Source organism: Orcinus orca, chromosome 10 (assembly GCF_937001465.1).
Source record: "Orcinus orca chromosome 10, mOrcOrc1.1, whole genome shotgun sequence".
NCBI classification, from domain to species: Eukaryota; Metazoa; Chordata; class Mammalia; order Artiodactyla; family Delphinidae; genus Orcinus; species Orcinus orca.
In genome coordinates this window covers 44,608,056-44,622,584 of record NC_064568.1, presented here as the reverse complement: position 1 = coordinate 44,622,584, position 14,529 = coordinate 44,608,056, and the positions used below count along the sequence as shown (strand labels likewise).

The window sequence follows — 14,529 nt, the reverse complement described above, 5'->3', positions numbered from 1 at the left end:
GAACATCAGACGAACATTCTGGGTAACACCATGCAAAGTGTGGTTGCATTGCTCAACAATCTGGTCACCTGCAAAGATCTGAATATGAAGCTCCTTTATGAACAAGGTAAATGCTTCTTAGACTTCATCTTTGATTGTGTTGAATTTTGCCTATTTGTAAGTTTCCTCATTTTACCTAGTAGAGAGTCAAGAAGTACTATTTAAAGTTGATCAATCAAAATAGATGTTTAAAGGTGTACAAATAATGATAACATTACCAGCAAAAATGGAAAGTGTCGTTAGATTGTGATAGATTCTCTGAGTTAATTCATTGTCCTTCATGGCACAAAATCAATACAAACTCCTTACAGATGAGAAACCAAGAAGTAGAGTGTAAGCAGAGTATTTAGACTTATTTGTGCCTATCAAAATGAAAGCATATATGGTCAAAAGCACCTTGGAAAATGAGACTGGATGAGTTGAGGGTGGCTTTACGTTGCACTTTATGCATATCTGTAATATTAAAATGAAAAACTTTTTAAGGACTTCATTTTTTTAGAGTAGTTTTAGGGTTAAAACCAAACTGAGAGGGAGGTACAGAGATTTCCCATAAAACCCCTGCGCCATTGTCAACATCACTCACCAAAGTGGTATGTTCTTTACTAAAGATAGACCAACACTGACATCCTAGTCACCCAAAGTCCTTAGTTTACAATAGGGTTCACTCTTGGTGTTGTACATTCTATGTGTTTGGACAAATGTATGACATATATCCATCATTACAGTATTACACGGTGTCTTTTCTTTCATTGCCCTAAAAATCCTCTGCGCTCTGCCTCTTCACACCCCTGCCTTCCGCAAACTCTGATCTTTTTATTGTCTCCCTAGTGTTGCCTTTTCCAGAATGTCATAAAGTTAGAATCACACAGTAGGTAGTCTTTTCAGATTGGCTTCTTTCACTTAGTAATGTTTATTTAAGGTTTCTCCATGTCTTTTCATGGTTTGATAGCTCATTTCTTTTTAGCACTGAACAATTCTCCGTTGTCTGGATGTACCACAGTTTATTAATCCATTCACCTAACAAAGGACATCTTGGTTGCTTCCAGGTTTTGGCAGTTCTGAATAAAGCTGCTGTAAATATCTGTGTGCACCTTTTTTGTTGTTGTTTAACATCTTTATTGGAGTACAATTGCTTTACAGTGGTGTGTTAGTTTCTGCTTTATAACAAAGTGAATCACTTATACATATACATATGTTCCCATCTCTCTTCCCTCCTGCGTCTCCCTCCTTCCCACCCTCCCTATCCCACCCCTCTAGGCGGTCACAAACCACCGAGCTGATCTCCCTGTGCTATGCGGCTGCTTCCCACTACCTATCTATTTTATGTTTGGTAGTGTATATATGTCCATGCCACTCTCTCACTTTGTCACAGCTTACCCTTCCCCCTCCCCATATCCTGAAGTCCATTCTCTAGTAGGTCTGTGTCTTTATTCCCATCTTACCCCTAGGTTCTTCATGACCTTTTTTTTTCTTAGATTCCATATATATGTGTTAGCATACGGTATTTATTTTTCTCTTTCTGACTTACTTCACTCTGTATGACAGACCCTAGGTCCATGTGGACTTAAGTTTTGAACTCCTTTAGGTAAATACCAAGAAGTGCAGTTGCTAATCATACACTAACTGTTTGATTTTGTAAGGAACTGCTAAATTGTCTTCCAAAGTGGCTGTACCATTTTGCATTCCCACAGTGAGGGAGAGGTCCTGTTCCTCAGCACCCTTGCCAGCAGTTTGTGTTGTCAGTATTCTGGATTTTGGACATGCTGATAGGTGTGCAGTGGTAGCTCATTGTTTTAATCTGCCTTTCCCTGATGGCATATGATGTGGAGCATTTTCTCATATTCTTGTTTTCCATCTGTATATCTTCTCTGGTGATCTCTGCTAAGATCTTTAACCTAATTTTTAATTGGGTTATTTGTTTCCTTACTGTTGGATTTCAGGAATTCTTTGTATATTTTGAACAAATGTCCTTTATCAGATCCGTCTTTTGCAAGTATTTTCACCCAGTTTTGTGGCTTGTCTTCTGATTCTCTTGGTATTGTCTTCTGCAGAGGACAAGTTTTCAATTTTAATTAAGTCCAGCTTATCAGTTATTTCTTTTATGGATTTTGTCTGTGGTGTTGTATCTCAAAAGTCATCACTATACCCGATGTCATCTTGTTATGTTATCCTCTAGGAATTTTATAGTTTTGAATTTTTTACAATTAGGTCTGATCCATTTTGAGTTAATTTTTGTGAAAGGTATAAGGTAGGTTTTGTGTGTGTGTGTGTGTGTTAATTTTTGTGAAACGTACAAGGTAGGTTTTGTGTGTGTGTGTGTGTGTGTGTGTGTATGTATGTGTATGTTGCTGTCTAGTTCCAGCACCATTTGTTGAAGGGACTGTCTTTGCTCCATTGTATTGCCTTTACTCTTTTGCCAAAGATCTTTTAACTATATTTATGTGAGTCTGTTTCTGGACTGTCTGTTCTGTTCCATTAATCTATTTGCTTATTCTTTCACCAGTACCACACTGTCTTTGATGTCTGTAGCTTTATAGTAAGTCTTGAAGTCGGGTAGCATCAGTCCTTCAACTTTGTTCTTCTCCTCAATATTGTGTTGGCTGTTCTGGGTCTTTGCCTTTTCATATAATCTTTAGAATCAGTTTGTTGATACTAATAAAATAACTTGCTTGGACTTTGATTGGGATTGCATTGATTCTGTAGATCAAGTTGGGAATATTGTTGCATTTTAAACATAATGTCTACTACTTTTATATTAATCTTTCATTTGAATGTTCATAAAAATAAGACTTGAATGAGATCAATCAGTAGATAAGGTCATTAAGTCCCTGTTCTGATTTTTTCCCCCAAGAATTTAGAGTTTTGTTTCTATGTGGTCATTATATTTAAATGTTGGCAGTATTTTTTTCCTCCCCTAAGAAAAATGTACATTCCCAGCAGTAATAAATATTGCCAACAGTTGAGGGATTTTAGTGCATAGAAATATTTATTCTTTTATACAGCAGCATCCTATTCTGTTTTATGAGTATGTCAGAATAGGCCAGTACTCTAATGGATATGGGTAATCTCCAGTCTTTTGCTATTACAGATAGTTCTGCAATGAATAACCTTATGCATGCATACCTTCACACAGGAGCAGGGCTATCTATAGGGTAAATTCCTGGGGTTAGAATAGCTGGATCAGGGGGTATATGCCTCTGTAATTTCCATAGATATTGACAAGGTGTTGTAAGTAACATGCCAATTTGTACTTCCATCAAGTCACATGAGATTGGTTGTCTTCAGACCTAAGAGTGTGTTATGTTTTCCCATTTGTTTGACTTTGTTTCTTTATAGTTTTCCTTATATAGGCCATATGCATTTCTTGCTGTTTATCTCTTCCCAGGTTTCTTCCCATCCTTTTTTGCTTGCTGTTAGAAATAAGGAATTTTCTGCCAATATAGTTTTCAGTTATTTCTTTTTAGTGTGTGTTTTTGATTTCTATTTATTAACTTTGTTCCTAGGTTAATTCTCTTATTATTTTCCATAGTAATTGTTTCTAAATGATTCTGTTTACTTTCTGGTTCTATAATAATAACCATTAGTAACCATCTTTCTTTTCAACTTTTATAGTTCTACTTTTTCTCTCTTGTCCAACTGCAAGATTCAAAGAGAATGAGATAGAGGATACCTTGGTATTACCTCAGAATCTTTTGTTCTGTTTAAGAAGTACCTATCTATTCAAATTTTATCTTTTGTAATCAAGAATAAATAATGACTTTTGTCAAATGCTTTCTTGGCATCTCTGGAAATGAGCAAATGATTTTTCCTTGGATCTAATCATGTAACAGATTATATTTAATAGATCACCTAATATTAAATCATCCTAGCATTTGAGTCAGTAACCACACTTAATTGTGCTATAATATTCTTTAATTGTGCTACTTAAATTCTTTGTTAATCTTTTATTCAGGATTTTCCATTGCTACTCATAAGTGGGGTTGGTCTGTAGTTTCGTTTCCTGTTTCTTTTTAAAAAATACTGTTTTTTGCTAGATTTTGGTGTCATTGCTATGTTGCTTCTTTTTTTTTTTAAAGGAAGTTTTCTCTCTTCTTTTCTCTCTTCTTTTGAACTGAATTGAGATAGCAGAAATTATACAGTGATAGGAGATGTAGGAATTCCATCCTAGCAGAAATTATGCAGTGATAGGAGATGTAGGAATTCCATCCTAGCCAGTGGAGAAACCTTGCTATGCACCCAAGTAAAGTTACACCAGCCTGAAACTAAAGGCTACTCTAGACCTGCCATAGAGTTTCGACCATGTCCTAGGACTAAGGATTAAACCACTATAGACCTTTCCTAACAAATAATAAAACTAATCCCTTAGGGTCAAAAGATTCACAAGGAATTTAACTGCCTGCTAGAACAAAATACCACTTAAGAGACGACAATATAACCCACACTCTCTACAACATATTATCCACAGTGACAAGTATACAGCCAAAACTTAATATACATGAAAAAGAAGCTAGAAAATGTGGCCCATGATGATGATATAATGATGATGATAATAATAATAATAATAATAATAAAATGTCAGTTCAAACAAAGCCCAAGATCACCCAGATGTTGGAATTACCAGATCAGGCACTTTTTTCCTATCTGTTAAAAATGTTTATTAGCGAATAATAGAGAGGTAAGATAACCCTAGCACCCAACTGATGCTTTCTTGACAATCAGGAGATTTGAAAGGAGAGTAATGCTCTCACTGTATTATTCAAGGTGATTTCATGTCATCTTGGCATTCTTGTACTTCCTAAAATCATCCCAAATTCTGAGAAGCTCAAAACCAGGAATCTGTACCAGTTTTCATGTGTTGCACTTTTTTTTGTTGTTTTTGGTTAGAGTTTTTTCCAGCTTTTTAAAGATGCAGCTGAACTACAACAATGTGTAAGTTTAAGGTATACAATGTGATGATTCGGTAGGTGTATATATTGTGAAATGGTAGATCAGGCTTTTAAACAACTATTATAAATATATCCAAGGCCAAAGAGAAAAGAGGTAGGGAATTTCATCAGAGAAATGGAATCTATGAAAAACTAGAGCCAAGTAGAAGTCTAGAACCAAAAAGTATAATATCTGAAATGAAAACTTCCCTGGAGTTTAGCAGATCAAAAACTGCAGAAGAAACAGTAACTAAACTTGTAAGATTAGTAAAGTTTTCCCATTTGAAGAACAAAGAGAAAGATTTTTAAAAAATGAAGGAACGTCAGTGACCTGCGGGACAGTAATCAAGCATTCTAATATATGTGTAATTGGAATCCCAGAAACAGAAGAGGGATGATGGGGCAGAAGAAGAATTTAAATAAATAATGGCCAAAGTATTCCCACATTCAGTGAAAATATTTGCTTATAGATCCAAGAAGCTAAGAAAACCCTTAGCAAGACTGAAAAACAGAAACTACCTAAGGACACAATATCCAAACTTCTGAAAATTGAAGATAAAAATTTTGAAAGTGTTCAGAGAAAAATGACACATCAAGGAGGTCAGCAATACAAATGATGGCTGATCTCTTGTCAGAAGCAGTAGAGGCCAGAAGAGCAGAAAAATACCTTGAGTGTTGACATAATAAAAGCTGCCAATCTAGATTTTTATATTCAGTGAAAATATCCTTTCAAAGTGAAGGTGAAATATGGACATTTCAGATAAATGAAAGGAAGGGGAATTTTCTGCCTAATGGTAAGTGTTAAATTAACTTTTCAAGATACAGGGAAGGGATACCAGATGAAAACTGAAACTCAGATCTGCAGAAAGAAATAAAATATACAAGGCAGGGCTTAACTAGAAAAGAATATCTTTTTTTCCCTCTTCTCTGAAATTCTTTAAAAGAAAACTTACTAGGCAGGCTTCCAGAATGGGTACATTGATGACCCCCATAAACCTATCTTGCCATGAAAGTAACAAAAACACTGGAAAAAAAAGTTTGGTAGTAAATTTGTGAGCTCTGGAAATTACCAAATTACTATAGGCTTGCAACAATGTAAGGAATGTTTATTCAAGAAAAACTGATGAGTCTCTATAAGAAGAGAAGAAGGCTCTCTGACTGGAGCTGTAAAGTGCCTAAATGTTGAAGGCATTCTCCAACACACACACACAGCCCCTTGGCAAAGGTGGAAGACTTACTGATTCAAGGCATTTAAGGAAATCTCTGGCCAGTCTTTAGCTGGGTGCTGAGCTAAATGACACAGACTTCTGTGGCTTGACACTACAGGTAATACAGACTTAAAGAATTAGCACAGGAAAGTCACTGAACTAACTACAACAAAACAGCAGTAACTGAAAACCGTTAGTGTGTGTGTGTGTGTGTGGGGGGGGGGTCTGATTTCCAAAGTTTACACATTATATGATCTAAGATATCCAGTTTTAATCAACCATTATAAAGCATGCCCAAAAAAATAAAAAATAGGAAGGTATGGCCCATATACAGGAAAAATGCAGTCAATAAAACTATTTCAGAGGAGATCCATATGTTGGATTAACTAGACAAAGATTTTAAATCAGCTGTTATCAATACATGCAAAGAACTATAGGAAACCACGTCTAAAGATTTAAAGGGAAAGCATGAAAATGATGTCTGCACAAGTTGAGAATATCAATAGAGATAACATTATAAAAAAGAACCAAATGGAAATTCTGAAGTTGAAAAGTATAATAATTGAGATGAATAATTCACGAGAGGTTCTCAACAGTAGGTATGAAATGGCAGAAGAAAGAATCAGCTAATTTGCGGATAGGCACATCGTTACTACTGACCTTATAGAAATAAGAAGGATTATAAGGGAATACTATAAACTAACTATATCCCAGTAAATTAGATAACTTAGATGAAATTTCTAGAAAGGCAAACTATTAAAATTGTTCAAACTATTAAAACATCTGAATCATTGTTCCTTTTCCATAAGAATGACCCGTATTTATAGCTTAGTAGGTTTTTCAGCCTGATTCCTGTGCATAGAAGTTAGGGGGCCCCAATACCTCTTTTCATTCTGAAAATGAATTATCCCTGTCCTTTTTAATCCAAGGTGGTGGTTCTTCTGACGTTATAATTCTAGCAAAAACTTTGTTAGTTTCCTGTAAATCTTATTGAAGTTTATTCCATTAAACAAAAAGCCTACCCATGAATCCTTCAAAACATTCTCCTCTCTAAGGTGGGCTGAGAATCAGGATACTGTAGAATAATGCCTGTAAGATTCTTAGTAGGCCTATTGGCCAGCTGGGAGAGTGGATGAGGAGTCAGGTGCCTGAAATTGAGATTCCGGTGGTTGCAGCTACTAGCCCATGAAAGCATGGGATTGCATGGCCGAGGCAGGATAAAGGAAAAAATCCTAGAAGACAGAATCTTAGGGAATTGAGAGGTCAGGCATGGAAGGATTGTCTATGATGATGGAAGGGATCTACTGAAATTTTGTGTTCAGAGGACTGTTAGATTTGGAGCACCGGAAGAAGCACAGGCGGATTTAACACGAAGCTTAAGTGTCAAGGGCCTTCATTTATGCAGGGACAGTTTACATTCATAGTTTTTTTCTTCTTACAGCCTATCCCCACTCCCCAACTGGATAAGCTTCAGTTCTCATAATATCTAGCCCCTTGCCATGTTTTGTGGAGTGGAGTGGACATCACAAAAATAATTATGGGAAGAATAGTGTTAGTGTAAAGTTGAGCTCAGAGAATAAGTCGGCAGGGGTGATCTAGGATGATGGCAGTTGGAGGAGGGGAAGTAGGTGGGACAGACTTTTGATCTGAGATTCAGTACATTATAGCCTGCCAGCTGGCTGCTTACTTTTACAAATACATTTTTGTTGAAATACAGATATGTCCATTCATTTGCATGTTGTCTATGGCTGGCTTTGTCGTATAATAGCAGCGTTGAGTAGTTGAGACAAAGACTAAAATATTTTCCTTAGGGCCTTTTAAGAAAAAGTTTGCCAACATCTGGTCTAGAAGCAGCAATAGGGTAGAAGGCGACACCACTAAGGCCCAGTGTTAAATGCGGACAGAGTGGACAAAGAAGTATCCATCACTTGAAGGTCCTGCTGAGGAGACAAGGCTGTAAAAGGGGCAGGTTTCAGGTAGAGTAGGAAGATAAAAGGTACATATAGACGAGAAGTGGATGATTTGAGGGATTTAGCTGATAACTGACTAAGCTCCAAATATCACAGTGGAAGGGGTTCAGAGGTTGGGCAGGGATGGGATGTGGCCTCTGAAAGGAGATGCACAAATCCTCTTGCTGTTTATACTATTTGTGGGTGACTGGGAGTCCTGAGCTTCTTGTGACAGCATGAGTAGGGACAGAGGGCATGTTGAGTCCAGGTGGTCTTAAGGCTGAGAAGGGTGGTCAGGCTGCAAGTGTGGTGGGGTGAGGAAGGGTAGTGGGATTCCAGGAGTACACCAAGGTTGGGATCTCCTTCCTGGCCCTTGCTAGGGGAGGTTAGAGGCGAGGAGAGGCGAGGCCCTTGTGGCTGCAGAAAGTCTGATTTCATTCTCCAGAGATAACTGGAGACTTTCCGTTATATATATATGACTTTCCGTTATACTCTGCTGCTTTCCAGCCCCTTTGGCTACTAAATGTGTGGGCTGATTTTTCCAAAGTTGGGTAAAAGAGCTGTTGGGTGTTTGCCAACCCAGAGTGTATTAAGATTCAGTGGAGCATGGCCACATGAAGAGTTAGTAATGATCTGCCACTGTATGGGCTTGAATGTATATGGTTGGCTTGAATGAAGTCTTCTTGTTAATTTTTATTTTGGATCAATTCTGGCTCAATCATTGGTTTATGTATTCATTACCTGTCATACGGAATTAAATTCCCTCTTCCAAACATAGTTAACTTGTAACATTAATACCTTAAAAAATCACCCCAATATAAGTGAGCTGTACTGCAGATGGAGTAGAAATGATTATTCCTGCCTTGAAATGCTTCATTACGGTGCTGTATCAGGCCAGTGTCAAACTGACTTTCATCCTTAGACCACACACTAGCACCCAGTGGTAGAATGAATTCTAAGGCATACATTTTTTTGCCCCTCCCATTTTAATATCTCTGAAATAAGTACATCAACCATTGCTATCCACATGGCAGTCCTGATATAGTTTTTGCTGCTGACATGTGTGTGTTGAACCTTGTGGACTGGGTGTGAGTGCCCTGGAAGTGAACCCAGAGACCTCAGGAGAGATGCTTTGCAGTGCTCTCTTGCATCCGTGTTCTCATGGAACAAAGCTTACGGAGCAACGTGGACGTTGATGATTCCGAGTTGACAAATGAGAATAGTCAGCCTCCAAATGGGAAGAATTTTTTAGAAAAACTCACGCGATTAATTTTACTTAGATTTCCTTTTTTATGTATTATAAAGGCAATATATGAGAAAATCCATATCAAAATAAGTCTCAGAGCACTTGCATTGAGTGTAAGACGAAGTTCTAAGTGATAAAGCGTGTGCCATGTAATTGGTAGCGTTTTTTCGTTCTTAGTGATACATAAAATAATACTGTTCCTTCTGATCACTGGCATCTTAGGCTCACTGAGGTGTGCTAGGTAATATATGTGAGGACCTCCGTACAGCGTCTGCCACCTGGTAGGCATCCCACAAAGTATGCAAACTCTGAGAAGTAGAGTCATTGACACATCTCCAGTATGCAGCTGCATTGTATAATTCAGGTGTTTTGCTTAAACATTTTCATTTTTAAATGAAACATTTAGGGAAAGAATTAAAAAACAAAGACCTTTTGTTTATATTTGAAAAAAGTGTTAGAGTTATTAACATTTTAAAATGGGCTGCCGGCTCATCTCGGTGCAATGACCTTTTGATAATGGATATTAATTCCAGCTTCAGTTTTACCAGCAGAGCTGTTAGCGTAATGGATGTACATGACACACTGCAGTAGCCAAAAAACTGTAGCACCTCCAAAGGAGCATTTAAGGAAATTGTTTGTCCCCGTTGGTTTATGGTGTGTCAGAAATCAAAACACTCATTTCTTGCTAGGTTTATTATAAAACTGCCTAAATCGGTGTTTCCTCAAGAGACCAGAAAATCACTATGAGAGCTGTTTGGGCTTTGAAGGTGTACTTGATAGCTCTCTTAGATTCCTTTATATTTAAGAATAACATTCAAAATGATGTCACAGAGCAGGAGTTGGCAAACTTTCCTGTAAAGGACGAGATAGTAAGTATTTTAGGCTTGTAGGACCATATGATCTTTGTCACTACTGCTCAGTACTGCCAGTATAGCAGGAAAGCAGCCACAGAGAAGGCATACATGAGTGGTTATGACCTTGTGTCCATAAATTTTCTTTAAAAAATTAGGTGGCCAGCCCACTGGCCGTGGTTTGCCAACCCCTCTTGTACAGTAACTAACTCAGACTCTCCCAAAACTACTCTGAAATTTTCACATCAACATACTGGTAAAATTGAGTTATTAAACTATGATTCAACTTAAGAAGTAACCGAAAATTACATTTAAATGAATATATTCAGAAAGAGGCCACTGCCTTCACAGTAGTGTGAGGATTTGTGAAGAAGAAGTGGAATATTTGCCCTAAGGGCTTAGTCTAAAAATCATAATAAATACATCTTACTGAGTCAATTAGCCTTTGTTAGATAATAAACCACCCCTAAAAGCTAAGTGACTTAAAATAATATTTGCTTACTCTTCCGTGGGTCGGCAGCACAGTCTGGGCTCTGCTGGTGTCAGCTGGACGCGCGCGCGCGTGCGCGCGCGCACGCGCGCGTGCGTGCGTGTGTGTGTGGAGCCTTGTGTGGCTGGGGTGATGCTCACCCTCAAGGAGGCGCCCTCAGGCTTTTTCCCGTGGTGGCAGCGTTCAAGAAGAGTCTGCGTGGAAGCTGCAAGGGCCCTCGTGGCCTGGGCTCGGGAATCTTCTGTCACTTCCATCACGTGCTATTGACTGAAGGAAATCACTAAGCCAGCCTGGGTCTAGGGATAGGGAAAGAGGCTCCGTCTTTGATGAGAAGAGCCGCAATGAATCCATGGCCGTCTTTAGTATAGTTACCTAGACATTTAGAACCAGAGCGTTACATGACACCATGACTGGCGCAGTTGGGGTTGGCACACTACCCTGTAAAGAGCCGGATTTTACATATTTTAGACTTTGTCGGCCATAATCTGTTGCAGCTACACAGTTCTGCTCTTGTAGCAGAAAAACAGCCATAGACAATAAATACATAAAGGGATGAACATGACTGTGTTTCAGTAAACATTTATTTACAAAACAGATGATTTTCCACCCTGATCTAGATCATCCAGTCTTTCAACAAGTATTTGTGCACCAGGCATTGTTCTCGGTGTAAGGAATATGCAATGGACAAAACTGGCAAGACCTCTGCCTTGGGGCAGACATTCTGGTGGAAAAAAATAGACAACAAACCAAAAAAACAAACAAGTTTACATTAGATAAAGTTAGATGTTACACGGTGATAAATACTGAAGGAGTCAAAAAAGAAAAAGGGGGTATGAGGTGTCTGGATGGGAGTGAGGTCGACATCCTACCTTGGGGAGCCAAGGAAGGCCTCACTGTGAATATGGTTGTTAAGTAAAAGCTGGAAGGAAGTGAAGAAGCAGCCATACGGATAAACCTGAGGGAAGGTGGGCGGAGAGAACAGTAGGTGTGAATCCTAGGTGGGAGCCTGCCTGGCAGGTCAGAGGAACAGTGGGGAGGCCAGCGTGGCCGCAGCAGAGGAAACACTGGGCAAGACACGAGGAAAAGCCAGCAGAACTGGCTGGTGCCTTCGGGGAGTACAGAGTCATTTTTGTCAAAAGCTGTTTGGAAACTTATGGCTAGACTGCAGTTCAATTTGAACTGAGGATTAGGAAATTGGTTGGTAATTACTGACTACCTACTTACCCCTCTATCTTGGTTGACTTGTGAAGATTAGACCAGTAGCTTGGGAAGCGGTGGGACTGAGGATGGTTCCAGGTGAGGCTAATGATAACCCAGGTTGGAAAATCTTTGCTGTATAGACTCAGCTCCCACACAGAGCCGGACTCTTGTTTGCTGTCACCCTGAGGGATTGCTGTGTGAATGGGTCTGGAATTAGAAAGCCCTTTTTCCACAGGAGCAGCACACTCCATCCTTTGAAGAATTCTAATTGTTAGAAAGTGTTTCTTTACCTTGAACTAAAACTGGCTTATCTGTGATTTTTACCTTAGTTGATTCTAGTTTTCCCTGTTGGGACTACTTAGACAACATTTGTTTCCTTCCTTCTTCCTTCTTCCTCCCCCTCCCCCTCCCCTCCCCCTCCCCTCTCCCCTCCCTCCTCCCTCCCTCTCGCTGCATAGGGTCTTAGTTGCAGCATACAGGATCTTCATTGAGGCATGTGGGATCTTTCATTGTGGCACACGGCTTCTCTCTAGTTATGGCGTGTGGGTTGTTTTTTCTCTTCTCTGGCTGTGGTGCGTGGGCTCCAGGGCGCATGGGCTCTGTAGTTTGCGGCACGCAGGCTCTCTAGTTGAGGTGCGCAGGCTCAGTAGTTGTGGCACATGGGATTAGTTGCCCCGCAGCATGTGGGATCTTAGTTCCCTGACCGGGGATCGAACCCCTGTCCCCTGCCTTGGAAGACAGATTCTTTACCACTGGACCAGCAGGGAAGTCCCTTAGATAACATTTGTTATTTCAGTTACTTACAGGAGGAATTAAATACCTTCCAGTATGCAAGTAAAGTTTAGACTGTAGTAATATCACAGTTGCTATCTTATAATATTTTACATTTAAGATGCCAGAAATATTGTATTGAGTTTTTTCAGCTAACTATTGATAAGAGGCATGTGTATTTCTTTACTACCCTGTGTAACTATTTATAGCATCCCTTGTTAACATATCTGTCCATGTTTGGTGTTCCTTGATTTCAGTGTTCACTTGTCCTTTATTGAGGGGATTTATTCAATTATACCTATTCATTCTAGATGGAGTTTATTTCAAGTTCATTTGGCTGTTGTTGGATTACAAACCACCCCATAACTCAGTGAATTAAAACAAAAACAAAAATCTGTTATTTTGACTCTCATGTCTGTGGGCTAAGCTCTAGGGTAAGCTGTGAAAACTCTTACATTAACAAATTGCCTAAGTTGGGGTAACTCCAGTGGACCCCAGTGAAGTTGGGTTCTTCTAAAGTTCTGCTTGGTTCTGGGTTGTCTTCCCAATCCTTAAATGCATTCAGTGGCCATGGTCAACGTCACCAAAATAAGCATGGTAGTCTTTTACCAAACAAGGGCCCCTGACTGTGACTCCCTGACTGCTATGGCTTAATTTCCTTAATGGTCTCGAGCATTTCACGTGAGTTTCCTGCACCCTCATCTTTCTGAATGCCCTGTTCTACCTATCAGCAGTTCCTGTGGTCTCCACGCCTAAAGATTCTGTGATGGGGGAGCTAGGACTGATTTAAAAAATTTTTATTTATTTATTTATTTGGCTGCATTGGGTCTTAGTTGCGGCACGCAGGATCTTCGTTGCGGCATGTGGGCTCTTCGTTGTGGTGCATGGGCTCTCTAGTTGTGGTGCTCGGGCTCCAGAGCACACAGGCTCAGTAGTTGGGGCACACGGGCTCTCTAGTTGTGGCGCACGGGCTCTAGAGCACACCGGCTCAGTAGTTGTGGTGCACAGGCTTATTTGCCCCATGGCATGTGGGATCTTAGTTCCCTGACCAGGGATCGAACCTGCGTCCTCTGCCTTGGAAGGTGAATTGTCATCCACTGGATCACCAGAGAAGTCCCAAGGATTGATTTTTTTTTTTTTAATGTTATCTCCAAGATAGTTCTAGAAAATGCTTAACTCTTCTGTATTTAGTGAAATTTCACTTGTTTAATGTGTAGGTGTAAACACTGAGGTGTAATTCACATGCCACAAAATTCACCATTTTAAAGTGCACAGTTCACTGCTTTTTAGTGTAGTCACAAGGTTGTGGGACTATCTCCATTATCTAATTCTAGAACACTGTCGTGACTTCAGACAATCCCGTGTACTCCTTAGCAGTCATTCCCATTCGTTCGTTCCCGCAGAAACCACTAACTCCTTTCTGTCTCTGTGGATTAGCTTATTCCGGACATTTCATATAAATGGAATCATATAATATGAAGCCTTTGTGTTTGGCGTCTTTCACTTAGCAAAATGCTTACATTTTAATGTTAAAAGAAAAGGCACAAATAATCTAATTTATTTTTTTAAGTCTTTATTGAATTTGTTATAATTCCTCCTGTTTTACGTCTTGATTTTTTGGCCGCGAGGCATGTGGGATCTTAGCTTCTCAACCAGGGATCGAACCTGCACCGCCTGCATTGGAAGGTGAAGTCTTAACCACTGGACTGCCAGGGAAGTCCCAAATAATCTAATTTAAAATCTTGTCACCTGAGAAACTTCTGTATGTTTAAATAACAGTTATTTTCATCATGTACTTGAACTTTTCTGATTTCTCACTACCTTGATATCACTAAAACTTTGCATTAACA

General features: G+C 39.3%; 1 protein-coding gene across 9 annotated transcripts in view; it reads left to right on the top strand.

Moving 5' to 3' along the window:
• ULK4 (unc-51 like kinase 4) overlaps window positions 1-14,529 on the top strand; it is a 529,281-nt gene that overhangs the window by 276,371 nt on the left and 238,381 nt on the right. For 8 of the 9 annotated variants that reach the window (XM_049693609.1, XM_049693608.1, XM_049693605.1 and 5 more), the window contains one exon: window positions 1-106. The exons of the other annotated variant lie outside the window; for it this stretch is intronic. In XM_049693609.1, the coding sequence (XP_049549566.1) occupies window positions 1-106 (106 nt within the window). The remainder of the gene's footprint in view (window positions 107-14,529) is intronic. 9 annotated transcript variants of the gene reach the window in all.